General features: G+C 48.7%; 4 protein-coding genes across 4 annotated transcripts; 2 read left to right on the plus strand and 2 right to left on the minus strand.

The window, feature by feature from the left end:
• Positions 1–162: 162 nt before the first annotated feature.
• Positions 163–3,073, plus strand: PENARI_c022G10324 (Ataxin-10 homo-association domain-containing protein; the record flags this gene model as incomplete). Its single annotated transcript, XM_022635438.1, has 2 exons — positions 163–335; positions 394–3,073. 2 exons carry the CDS (start codon positions 163–165, stop codon positions 3,071–3,073), a joined length of 2,853 nt encoding a protein of 950 aa, XP_022484749.1.
• Positions 3,074–4,537: 1,464 nt separating this feature from the next.
• Positions 4,538–5,831, minus strand: PENARI_c022G05099 (uncharacterized protein; the record flags this gene model as incomplete). Its single annotated transcript, XM_022635370.1, has 2 exons — positions 4,538–5,435; positions 5,488–5,831. 2 exons carry the CDS (start codon positions 5,829–5,831, stop codon positions 4,538–4,540), a joined length of 1,242 nt encoding a protein of 413 aa, XP_022484768.1.
• A 1,813-nt stretch (positions 5,832–7,644) lies between these two features.
• Positions 7,645–9,911, minus strand: PENARI_c022G10480 (uncharacterized protein; the record flags this gene model as incomplete). The annotated part of the gene is made up of 6 exons (XM_022635441.1): positions 7,645–7,722; positions 7,777–7,887; positions 7,969–8,054; positions 9,128–9,391; positions 9,487–9,837; positions 9,896–9,911. 6 exons carry the CDS (start codon positions 9,909–9,911, stop codon positions 7,645–7,647), a joined length of 906 nt encoding a protein of 301 aa, XP_022484707.1.
• Positions 9,912–11,808: 1,897 nt separating this feature from the next.
• PENARI_c022G05112 (uncharacterized protein) lies at positions 11,809–12,707 on the plus strand (the record flags this gene model as incomplete). The annotated part of the gene is made up of 2 exons (XM_022635371.1): positions 11,809–11,973; positions 12,024–12,707. The coding sequence occupies 2 exons, from the start codon at positions 11,809–11,811 to the stop codon at positions 12,705–12,707; spliced, it is 849 nt and encodes a 282-aa protein (XP_022484718.1).
• Positions 12,708–12,990: the final 283 nt, after the last annotated feature.

Genomic DNA, 12,990 nt, shown 5'->3' on the forward strand with positions numbered 1-12,990 from the left:
ATTCCCAGTACTCCAACTCGTCTTGCTACGTTGTTGGCATTCGGAGGCTCTAGCAGGCGCGTTCGTGCGGGCGGAAAATTTGTCTCCCCACACCTCCAAATCTTTGACCTCTCATCCCATATCACCCCGCTTGTTCTTCTGGCTACGCTCTGATCTTTCACCATGGCGGACCCGAAGCCGTTGTGTACACCTGCTGAGCTGATGCTCAAGGTGATTCTCGCGGGGACCCTGAGCCACTATGAGACCAAGGGCATGATCGATGACAAACGCCTCGAGCACATGCTAGCTGCTGGAAAGCAGATCCTTTACAAGACACACCAAGAGAGCGATGTTCGGTAAGTCAACTTTGCGCCCGGCCTGGTTGCTCCGGATGCTAATGCTGCGCGATCATAGTCACAATCTCGGCATGTCGCCAGACATCTGGCAAGGCCTCACGAACGTTCTCACGAAAGCTATCCCAGTCCTCGAATCCCAGTCTTTCGCATGGAAGAGCCCGGCAGCGAGCTACGAACATTCATCCTCCAACCTCATCGCATACAACTACCTCTCCCTAGTCAAGGACATCGAGCGCCTCAATGATCTCTGCACAATTGCTCGCAACCTTCTCGCCACAACAAAGAAAGCGCAGAACCTTGCCGCGGAAACTGGATTCGACCAGCGAATCCTAGCGCTCATTGACACCTGCGTGCGGGTAACTGCCAGAGGCTTTGACGGCGAGACAAATGCGCGGAATGAGGAGCGATGGCAGAAAGTGGTCAACCTCTACAAGCGTCTATTGATTACATGCCTCCAGTACCTCCACAACTTCATCATGCACAACGAGCATCGCAAGATGGTCCTTTGGTTGGACCTCTTCGGATACCATTCGACTGCCGATACGAACATCATCAAGCCCAAGGAGCCATTGGACGATGCCAGCCCCCGGGAAGGAGTGGCGCCCATTGTGCAGGTTGGAGAGCGCGTTATCAACCCTCCAATTCGTGCGCTTTATGATCAGACCGCAGAAGACTTGCTGTTGGAGACCATTGCCAAGTTCCCCCGGGAGCCTGCTACCATCAAAGAAGAGGCCGCTATGCTGCTTCTTGCCAACATCAAGGATCACATGGAGAGAATCCTCGGACGGGATTTGAGCGCCATTCAAGAGATGGGCCGGGACCCAGATCAGGTCAAGGATATCCGCGCTGCTCTGACCGCGATACTCGGAGCGAAGGTGGATGGCTGGTCAGATCTTCAAGAGCGAGCTCGTGAGATCCCACCTGCGCTTCCTGAGGATGAGCATGAGGAACACGAAGAAGAGATAGAGGAGGAACATGAAGAACACGAGGAGGAAGGAGAAGACGAAGGGGAGGAAGACCACGAGGTCACTAAGAAGAAGACCATCTTGACCATTGATCGCAGTCTTACGGCCGGTTTCCCTCGTCTTTGTTGGGCAGATCTCCCTGAAATCAACGATTTCGGCGCAGTGGATGCACCAGTGACGGACGATGACACTAGCATGCCCCGGTCAGCTCAGTCTGCTGCCGAGACCCTTCAAGAGGCCAAAGACGAGCTCATGGCTCGTCTACAGGAGCCATCACATATCGACGGCGACGAGGAACACGACTATGACCATGGTGATGCACACACAGTCGGCGATGACGACTCGCGCAGCCTGGAGGCTATGGCCGATGGAAGCGTCGATGGCGACGAGGGAGATGACGTGGATGACGATGGCGCAGATGGAGATGGGGACGACGAAGACGATGAGGATGATGAATACCGTGGTCGCCCTGGTGATCAACAACGCGGTCTTCTGACAGACATCCCTCTTGTCCTGGGACCCGCCGAGATCGAAGCCTTGCCTATGATCGTCCAGGCTGGCATTGTTGACAGCTTTGGACTCAAGGGTGGTGAACGCAATGGATCTAGAAACATGCAAGCTCTGAGATGCCACATTTTGCTCACCCAAGAGACGGGACGCAACCTACTCCGGGAACTTCTTATCTTCATCGCAGCTTGGGATCTTCCGGATGACGAGCTCTACTTTAAGATGATGGTCCAGATCATGGAGGCTGTGCTCAAGAACGGCCTCATGTCCCACGCTTACTCCGACTTTGGTCAGCCTAAGGATATCATCTCTCCGGCACAAGCTGTGGTGATCAAAATTCTCACCCACATCTTCCGCGCGAAGTACTCTCCTGCTTCGGTGACAGGATCAGCCCAACCCAACATTCCCCGCAACCCAGCTTCGCTCAACCGAGTTGATATTCTTACTGTCCGATACATATTTACCATCTTCCGTGGCAACATCATCCCCGAAACCTGCGCTCTGATCTACCTCCAAGGCCAGATCCGTGCCGAGCGTGCTCTGCCAGAGGACTTCCCGCTCAATTTGTGGGACATGGAACGGGTATATGAAGGTGTCTACCAGTTCCTGGAATTCTTCGCTGTCCTGACGGAGAACAACGACTGGAAGAACCTGCTGGTCAAATGGGAGATCGTCTACGACCTGGTGACATTGATCAAGGAGCTGGAAGCCAGCATCCCCAAGGGCCAGCTTAGCCAGCTGTCCTTTGGTTCGGTCCCCCCACCCCCTCCACCCCGCAATGATCCCGCAAGCGATGTCCTCCCAGCCCCTGTCGCCGTCGAGCGTCCTTACGACCCGAGCGATCCAGATCCCATTGACAACGGCGGTGGCAGCGTAGACTCCCGTCCTGAGTCTCCGCCCATCACCGAAGACCCCTCCGAATTCGAGTGGCGCAATCTCAAGAAGCTGGTGGTCCTGGTCCTTTCATCCCTTGTGTGGAAGTGTCCCGAAGTACAAGAACAGATCCGTCGCTACGGCGGTGTCGAGGCGATTCTTTGCTGCACTGCGTTCGACGCTCACAATCCGTACATCAAGGAACATGCCGTGATGTGCCTCAAGTTCTTGCTCGAGGGCAACCGTGAAAACCAGCGTCTTGTTGAGGAACTCGAGGCTCGTGAGGTTGTTAAGGATGACGGTGGTGTGCTTGAGAGGAGTGGATATGAGGCTATGATTAACCAGGCGGGCAAGTTGGCTATTCGTCAGAAAGATCGTGTCACGGAACTCTGATGATTGTTCTGTGTGACGAATTGTACGTAGAGGAGGCAGCTTCCCAGATTACCTAGGTAGCTTTACTAAATGATTACATGAAATTATTAACCTTTCAATCATAGGCTTATCTACTTGTCGCTTCTCATCATCTTTAGATGGACGTGTCCAGCCACCCTGCCTAGTACATCTCCCGTTTCTGCGTGCAGATCATGGCATAAACTCTATCTTCTACATAGGCTATAAACTGCCGAAGCATCTTCAAAGCAAGCCTCCAAAAATCGGCTATAATGCACCATCTGTTAGGGACTGTCCTCTGCGAAATTTCCTCTGGCAGTGCTCTCGAATGAAGACATTGTTTCTCTTAACGATATACGCATCTTTCAGTCTTTGTTGTCTTGCATATAAAGACTTTGTCAACCCTCTTTATATATCCTTTGAAGACTTATCGAAGAATACCTTTCATTGGGCTATTTGAATCCTCTTTGTCCCCTTTGTCGTTCTACTCAAAGAGCTTACAACTTCATTGTATGGATCCATTCCTCGAAGAACACGCTACGGTCCGGCCCAGGTATAAGTAGCAGCCCAAGTCGCCGTTAATTTCCTCGATACACAAACCATCACACATCGTGCTTCATCATCTGACACAGCACAATTACCTACAGACCCACTATACCTTGGACATCCATCCAAACATTCTCATTCGGTTCTTTGCGCAGCATTATATTGTTTACCTGTCAGTCTTATTTATTTCCTACACTCCCTCTACTAACCATGCATCCCTATCTATAGATCTACCTTCTGATACTCAGGACCCTAGTTTTGGGTCTAGCAATTATGATAATTATAATTCTTGTCAAGGAGTGGAACCAGTTAGAGGTTGCGCAGTTTTGGCCGAGACTGCCAGCCACTGGCCCTCCAGACCTCGAATCCGGTCTCGGTTCCAGCAAGGAATCGACAGTGGTTGATGCGATCGAGGCCCGTTGGTCAATTGATCCTATCCACATCATCGAATTTTCGCAGTTGCCGGGTTCGATGGCCGCAAGCTGCTAAGGCCGGACGACTCGATGTCTACCTCACCTATGTCATAATAGGTAGCGAGGTAGCTTGGACATTTGAGATCGTTCTCGGTTGCAGTGGGCTAGCCCTAAAGCCCTTACCCGATACTCTTATCTTTCGAGGCGGCTCACCTTGATGGATTGGAGTGGGTAGGGCCATCAGCGATGGACTTGCACTTCTTCGCAGTGCTGGTGACTAGTAACCCTTCGGGTGAAGCTAAGACAAGTCCTTAATGCCCATGAACTTTTACTAATGCTTTCGAAGAATACCTATCGTGGATTTGTAACATAGTTTATGAAGACACGGTCACAAAATCGCAATGATTTGCGAACTCTTTACGATAGGCATTGCTATTTATGAATACTTATCGTGATACTACATCATGAGTTACGAAAACGACGAGTACGACAACTACAATAATGTTAATCAACACTTGAAGTCCTCGCCCAGCTCACGCTGAACAGCAAACTTGACAGCCTCCAGGACATCCTCACAAACTTTCCTGGGAGGATATTGCGGCGTCTTGTTATCTTGGTAGACACCCGTCTTGACCAAGATGGAGAACCAGTCAGTATCACTGATCTGGTTGTACTCATTCGTGCCCCGGATATCGGACTCGGGCGTGTCGCCCACGAAATAAACGGTAGCTGGCGATTGATCAATACCGTACGTCTCCTTGCGCCATTCACGAAGCAGTCTTGTCGCGAAACCGAATGTCCCGAGTTGCGGTTTACCAAACGCGACGGTAGTCAGCTCCTTACCAGTTAGTTCCTTGTAAAGAGCTTCCAAAGACGTCCGTAGTGCGCCCATTCCAATGCGCGAGTGCTCGTGAGAGGTGGACCACACGATGTCGTTGTGGGAAAAGTAAATAGGCGGACCCTCGTCAAAGGTCTCGGAGCGAGTCCCTAGGCGTCCATTCTTCGACATCAGAAGATCGAGGATGATCTGCTGGTCACCGGCCCAGTCTCTGCTGTCAGCGAATACGAATATAGCATCGATGGTAGTCTCGTCGAAATTTCTATCGCGGGAATTGCGATACTCTTCCTCTGTCAACTTCCGGAACGGCGTTGTGTCATGCTTGGACTTGATGATATCGCCGGGAGTAACCACGTCTTTGAAACCATAGTCCTCTGCGACGACGCGGCATTTTTCCCCCTCGCCGCCTACCACAAGGACGGTTTGATACGCCTCGGCCATTTCGCGCATTGGTGTGTGTCCACAGATGAATTGTCCAGGTGAGACCTCGATCTGTAGCTGGCGACTGAGGTCAATACAGCGTTCTTCTTCCGTCTTCCCGCCGCCATTGGTGACGAAGATATACGGGCTTAGGATGAAGTTAGAATGTGCATCTCGGGAGAGAGAGGCGAAGTGTTTACATCTTTACTCCATATGGATTGTCCCCATTGATGTATTTCATCGCACCGATCGATGCTGGAAGCGGCTTCCCTCCTTTTAGGAGAACGCCATCGATATCGAAGGCGATCGCGAATTTGTCTGTACTGCTTCGGTCTGGTCGTTCAACCTCGGGGATTGCCCCGTCGGCGGCCGTTTCATCGATGCTTCTCCTGGCTCTTTCCAGCCGCGTGGCAGTTCCGTCTGCGTCGCACGGTGCCTTCATACTCTCGGGAGGGGCGATCACGATTGGACCGCTGTATAGATCGCATGGCCTAGCGTCGGCGGAGGATAGCCTCCGCACGCTAGTGGTGGTTGTTGCTGCCATGGTATCGTATCGACTGCAGGGGAATCTTTCGATATCCATTCGCCTTTGTGAAAGTATGGACCCGGAATGAAGTACCCATACTTTATACAATGCAACAGAGTCACCTGATCCGCGAGCATATGTACCGCCTGGATGTCATAATGACGAAACGTAGGTTTTGGTTCGTCCGCATTCGTTATCTACAATATGGTTCGTTCCAAACTCTGTAGGATAAACTCTATGGGATTCGCGAGTGTCAGCTTTACATTACGGGTTATTATGGCACCCAGTTGTATGCTTAGGGATTAAGAGCGCATATTAGATGCGATAAATTACAATGCTATATCTCACCAATCGGGGCTCGTATAGGTGGCAAACTTTGATATAATGTTCTGTAGGGTCAACGTAATACTTAAATGGAATCGAAGAAATATCGGTAGGAAAATATTTGGAAAACATATAGTATGCCTTTTCATGAAGCTATTGCCTTGCCTTTGTTTGTTAGCAAACACAGACACTCTCGATAAACCACAGCTTACAGTACTTGCTCTCAGCCCTATCAATCTTTGAATTCTTTCGCACCATTCTCAACCTATTATGTCTTCCTTTTTCTAATTTACTTTTTAGGAGGATTACCTTGTATACTTGTGATAGCCTAGCTAGCTAGGCCTAGAAGCATTATTATATATCTATAGGATTATGTCTAGCACTTAACACCTTTTGAGGTGAGCTTCTTAAAATTAGACCAAATCATTTTACGCAACTTTAAATGATCAATTTTCGTAGCATCGTAGGCTATTCGCATTTCGTTCTGTTATAACCGTAAGTTCATTCTTTTCCCCTATCTATTCTTTGTCCATCCCTGACCAAGTATTCAAGTAACGACATAAAAAGCCTAAATCACGTGTTTTGATCGAGTCATCGCCGCTATATTCTAAGTTCTTACTTCCCCTGAGAGTTGATTTAAACATTATCCCACTGACTTTTCTCGTCTCTGTACATTCATGCAATCCATTAGCCATGGAAATCCAGTTGCCTTCATCAAAATGCTACCTCGTACCTATCGATCTACACAACGAGAGCCAATTCAACGAGATCAGAAGGCAGCGCATCATTTGTGGATGGGATTCGGACCTACAAACCTTACAAGACTGGAAAGAAAAAGAAAACATAAAAAGATTGTTTTGGATCACCATTCCTCACCCCAGCGCCGGAAATGAGACTATCCGCGCCGGTCACATATCACTCGATGCATCATCTGGATTACTTGAGCCCGACATTGCACCCGAAAACAGGACCGAACTTTCTATCAGCTCTTTCTTCATTCTGCCAGAATATCGTTCTCTGGGACTTGGAAAACGTGCAGTAAAGTTAGTGGAAAATGTGGCTACCACTGAGCGATTTGGAAACCCACGCTGTCGATTCATTACACTGACAGCGTTGAGTAAACGGTATGTTTATGATGAGGCACCAGAATGGCGAGGCGTATGGGCGAAACTAGGACTTTCTCCGCCTTCGTTTAGTATTCAAAAGTGGTATGAGGATCTTGGATATGTTGCCTGGAAGGAGGAGCCTATTACAGAAGAAAAAGGGATAGACGGGCAGATTATCTTGCTGTGGGAAGCATTCATGAGAAAGGATTTGCAGTCGAACATTGATATTGAGGCCAGTTGAGGGTTTCTTGGGCACGCTGTATACCTAGCATCTTTTGGTGTGATATGAGAAGAGTCAAAAGTGTCTACAGAGCCACATGAGGTCCTACATTGTACATGCTCCGAGGTGTAGATATGTTTGGCTCCACATAACGCACTTAAAAGCAATATGGCTCTGCTCTCTAGCCGGCATTTATCCTTTTTCCATTGAGTTCTTCAATCTTCAGTGTGCTGATATCGACATCCTTCAGGGTTCGTCCCTGCACCTTCGGTAAGCTAATGATATACTAGAACTGTGGTTATGTGGACCTTACATTCACAGCCACAATGTCTTTGTATTCACCATCAAGAGCTCGAAGATAGACACTAGTCCCGCAGTTAGGACAGAATCCGTGGGGATATGTCATGGTTCCGAAGCGGTACTCCTATCTCTAGTTGTTAGTTATGCGTCGATTTGGATCAGAACATAAAGGAAACCAAGAGTAATAGGGAGACATGATACGAACCTTGACAGCATCGTCGCTGTTATGGAACGTAAGATTGGCCTTTTGAACATAAACCATAATATAACTGTTGATACTGCAGATCGAGCCTATATAAAATCGAATGTATTAGCAATTAATCACCCCTGTCTGAACCCCGAAAATGCTGTCTATACAATTGCAAGTATTGACAACCTGCTCTCCTATAGGCGAGGAGAGCTGCGCCGTGAAGCTAACTTGCCCACAGTGGCAACTGCCATCATATGAGCTCAAGCTGTCTTGCGTTTCCGACATTGTGGGTGTAAATGATAACGATCTTTAACTGTCAAGATAGGAGGGCATAAGGATGAGATTTGAAGAGTTGGGGTACGGTGCCGCTTATAATGCCACGCCTCAGCCCCTCCAACAGGCAGCGCCTTTGCTCCAACAACTTGCCAAGTCCAGGGCTCTTTTGAATGGCCTGCAAATGGACCGTTGGTGTGACTCCGTGCTGAACTGTAATTACAAATACGAGCTACCGGCAGATATTGTTTATCCAATCGAACTGCGAGTGTCGGGGACACCTCGTATGTAAATCAAGTGGATGACGCATAAGATCGCGGTGCCATCTTGAGACGCGAAGTTGATCTAAAGTGACCTGGAGATCTTTGGGCCCTTTAAAGGCAATAACTTGTTTCCTTCGCCACAGTATATGCTTCAAAGGGATACAGCGACATGACCGGGCTATCACAGACGGAGGTGTCACTTCGGGAGAACGTCTACGATAGCCTTGAAATTCAAGCTAGAGTAACTTGAAAAGATGACGAGACTATTGTTCGGGACTTAAATCAGAATATCTGGACTTCAACGCGGTTGAAAATGATGGCTATGTGGTGTATCGCGGTTATCATTATCAAAACCTTCCTCGGTTGGTAAAGTGATGTGCTGGTACCAAGAAGGTAGGTAAGAGATGCAGAAATCAAAAATTCTCAACAGCCACCAAATATGCCCTTTCTATGCTGTTCAAAATGTACACAAAGTATGGAAAACATGGATAGTCATTCACTTCATACTAAGTAAGGCAAAACAACCAGGTATGCTTCATCGTCAACTTCATCTTCACTTCGTCACAAAAGACCATGACTAGTCCTTGTGTATGCATATCTTAACTCCGAACCATCCCCATCCCCTCAGCCATACATACCATCCCACTCCTCCTCCTCATCCTCTTCAACAAGCTTCTTCCGCGCCTCAGCCTTCTCCCTCTGCTGCTTCGCGAAATCCACCCGGTCAAGCGGGCACGTTCCGCGCAGACGTAGCCAAGGCCGCACACATTCCATATCGAAGCGGTGTGTAGGGTGACAGGGCAGCTGCACGACGAGCGGGTAAGGATCTTCCACGAAGGGGTTATTGCAGATAGGGCAAATATCGGATTCTTTAAGCTGGGCTTTGGGGACGCGTTCGAGCACTGTAGGAATTGAGCATAATTAGCAAAGTAGATCCTAAAAAAAGAGGAAATTCCCCCGCTTAGAGGGACTGGTCAAGCCCAGGGAAACATCTTACTATCGCAGAATTCCTCATTAACACCCTCCACTTCACGCGGTGGTGTATCCGCCTGCGAAAGAAGCGACTGGATCATCGTGGTCAACAAATCGTTGCTGTGATCCGTATTGCCGTTGTCGGTGTCTTCTTGCGCGTGCGTGTGCGGCTCTGCGCCCGCATCGCGGCGCATCATCTCCAGCGCCTCTGCAAGGGAGTAGAATGCTGCACTGATGTCTCCTGGCACGGGCACGGCATGGGGTCTGTGGTCTGGGGCGGGTGTGATCTCGGAAAGGGCAGAGAAGAAGGTGGAGAGGTCGGGGCGACGGCGACGTGGGGGTTGGGCCGTTGAGGGATCGGTTGTATTGTGTTCGACTAGAAGAGGAGAGTAAGCTTTGTGGGTTTCTCTGAGGGATGATTGAAGAGCTCGTACTTTCGTAGGTCGACATGGTGGGCTGTAAAGGAATCTCAAGCTTTCGGAGCTGGTTTGATGGGTAAGAGGGCGGGGAGAACCCGTTTGTGACACCTTGGTTGTCTTCTTGTTGCACTTGAGGTTGGGAGATTGCAATGAGGAAAGGGAAACTGCGAATGGGAGAATTGGGGGAATTGGGGAATTGGGATGTTGGGGTCCCGAAGGCAGCAGATCGATAACGCGGCGGTGGGCTTGTGATTGGCGCTTCAAAGTATACACTTCAACCTCACTTCAACTGCTTGCCTTGGATAGTTGAAGTACAATGGAATCCTCTTCAACGCTCTTCTCATATATATTTATTTATATATATACATGTATACTTGAGTATTGTTGAATGAGGGTTGACAATCTCATCCACAAGCAAGAACCACCACTGACTTATTGAGAAGGTCTACAGACCCTGCAGTCATATCTTAGCTCACTTCTATTTTGAGGTCTTCCCAAGAGGAGGTTTATTCGGTGAGATCATCAGAAACCTTTATTGAGGGGACTATGTCACAAACTTTGCAGCTCATAAGGAGGGAATTGATCGTTGTCATACCGTATCATCTCGAGAGCATCCATATATGGACGTAGCATGATTCACCTGGCACTCCGGTAAGGCCTATAGTGATTGATATGAATAGAGTATTCAAGATCAAATATCACCTCCTCTGTCCAAGTGAGAGAACAGATATTGCACGCGTATATGATAGTATCCGCTTGAACTCTTGTATGTGCATTGGTGCCGCCTTGGAATACACTTTGTGGTATCGAGCGCGGGGCGCATATAATTCAAATTTCCTACAGTGCGAAGATCATCACAGATGCGCATCAATCTTTTGCAGCTCAACGCTAAGCCGGCTTGTGCGACCTAAGGCAGGCGTGGGAAGATTAGTCTATCAACCTTGGCAGGAGATGAAGAATGGAAGGCTCTGGTGTTTCTTTATGAAAAAGGGGTTTGCACATCGTGATCGCAGCTATCGACCTAGTGGCTAACCAACTAGTGATTGCGGGTATATCAGGATTATCTAGACTAGGGACTAGATGAGACAAAATTAGAAACTCTAGAAGACGAGGAGAGGTGCATTTCAAACGTCATACTGACTAGGGAACTTTCATGATCGCCGATTTCTATTCCAATATTAAAGGGTTTGGTAGGGCCGTGGATTGAAAAAGTGCATAAATCCATACCTAGGTAGAGTCCCGACCTCGAGACCTTGGGTGCCCCGAAGCATACTGAGCAAATTATGAGAGGAAAACGCAATTTGATACGGCGCTTAAATTGAGTATAAATTTCTCAGCTGAGACTTCGAACAGTTTCTCGATGCTTTGTGGTGGCGACAGTTGCCCCTGTCAACAATGTGTACATCTTACCCGTGTGGAGCAGGATCGGCAGGACGGGATTCGGTCTGCGGCAACGGTGGGAGCTAAACATGTTAGTGTTTGGTATTTACTGTATGTGTGGCCTTAGGGGAATTGGTATTAGGTTGTGGAAGAATGCTAAGAACCTTGGAAGTGTGGTAGAGAGTCTTGGCTGTTAATGTGAAACATTCCATCTACGATAAAACAGACTGCGGCATGCATCAAGTATTCCATAGTTATAAGGTTAGCCACAACATTCTCAAGGTTCAGTCTACAGAGCAATTGAACTTAGTTTATTTACCTTGTTTTTACCTTGTTCCTGCCTTTCTCTTACATGTATTTAATAGAAGTATCATTATTATTATAGCCAAGTGTTTGAAGTGTTAGGGCCGTACGCAATGCACAGCCCAGATCGTTTATTAATAGCGCCGTGACGCACGCCCGTGTGGAGCGCCGATCATATTTACCTCCAGGTCTTTTGTAGGGGCTGCTCTGCCAGTTCCATCTTTCATTCTTGCATCTACCTCAAGATGCGATCAAAACCCTCAGTCAAACCCTCGGCATACCCGCCACTGCCATTCCACGCCATCCGATTCTTCGGCTTCCTCTCCTCAATCGTGGTCGGCGCAATCTTAGCCTTGTTTATCTACCACCTCCACGCCGATGGATACAAATTACCGTATTCATTCCTAGTGGTAAGCAACACCCCAACTAACTACAAAACCCATAACTGACAAACCTCCAGCTCCTCGTAGCAGCAGCCCTCTCCCTCCTAAACATCCTCCTCACAACCCTAATCCACTGCAGCTGCGGCCTCTCCCCAAAACTCTCAATAACAGCAAACATAATCCTCCTCATCCTGTGGGCCATCTCCTTCGGCCTAGTTTGCTGGTCCCTCTCTGGCACGATAACAACATCCTGCACCACGACACACTGGGGCAACTCAACGGGAATCTCCGTCTGTCGCAGCTACAAAGCCCTCTTCACATTCACGATCCTCGGCCTGGTCGCACACATCTCCGCATTATGGCTTGATATTATTGTTCGCCGGCGCCAGAACCGCTTTGGGACTTATGGCGCTATGGGCTCGCAGCCTGGTCTTGATGATGCCGGGGCGTTTGATGTTAAGATGGATGATCATTATGCTCATAATCTCGGTCATGGGCATCAGCGGGGTGGGAGTGAGGCGACCCCTGCGCTGCAGGATTTTGATAATTTGCCGCCGGCGAGTTCGAGTGCTACTATGCATGGGGCGCAGGGGTATGGGCATGGGTATGAGCATGGGGCTCATGGGGAGGTCGCGCATGCTGGTGATGCGCAGGGGTATTATGGGTATGATGCTGGTGGTATGAGCCATCGCGGGAGACAGGGATATCAGGATCCGTATCAGAGGGAGTATACGGGGTATGATCCTGCGGCGTATCGCTGAGTGATGATGCATTGATGGGGTTTTCTTTTCTTTGTGATGACAGCAAGCGGTGAATTTATGATATATCTTCCGATTGCATTTGGAGGAATTGGGTCATGAAGGCGCTTTCAAAGGATTCATTTCATTATTGGCATGTGTGATATCTGGAACAAAAGCATCGAGACAAGACAGAGCAAAATGCGAGAAATCAAATCTAACGACTCTTCATTTTGGTTCCAGATAAATTAAAGGGAAAAGACGCTGTAGATCGGCTACGCTCACGAAACAAATATCCATCCAAAAG

This window comes from Penicillium arizonense (genome assembly GCF_001773325.1).
Source record: "Penicillium arizonense strain CBS 141311 chromosome Unknown PENARI_contig022, whole genome shotgun sequence".
NCBI classification, from domain to species: domain Eukaryota; kingdom Fungi; phylum Ascomycota; class Eurotiomycetes; order Eurotiales; family Aspergillaceae; genus Penicillium; species Penicillium arizonense.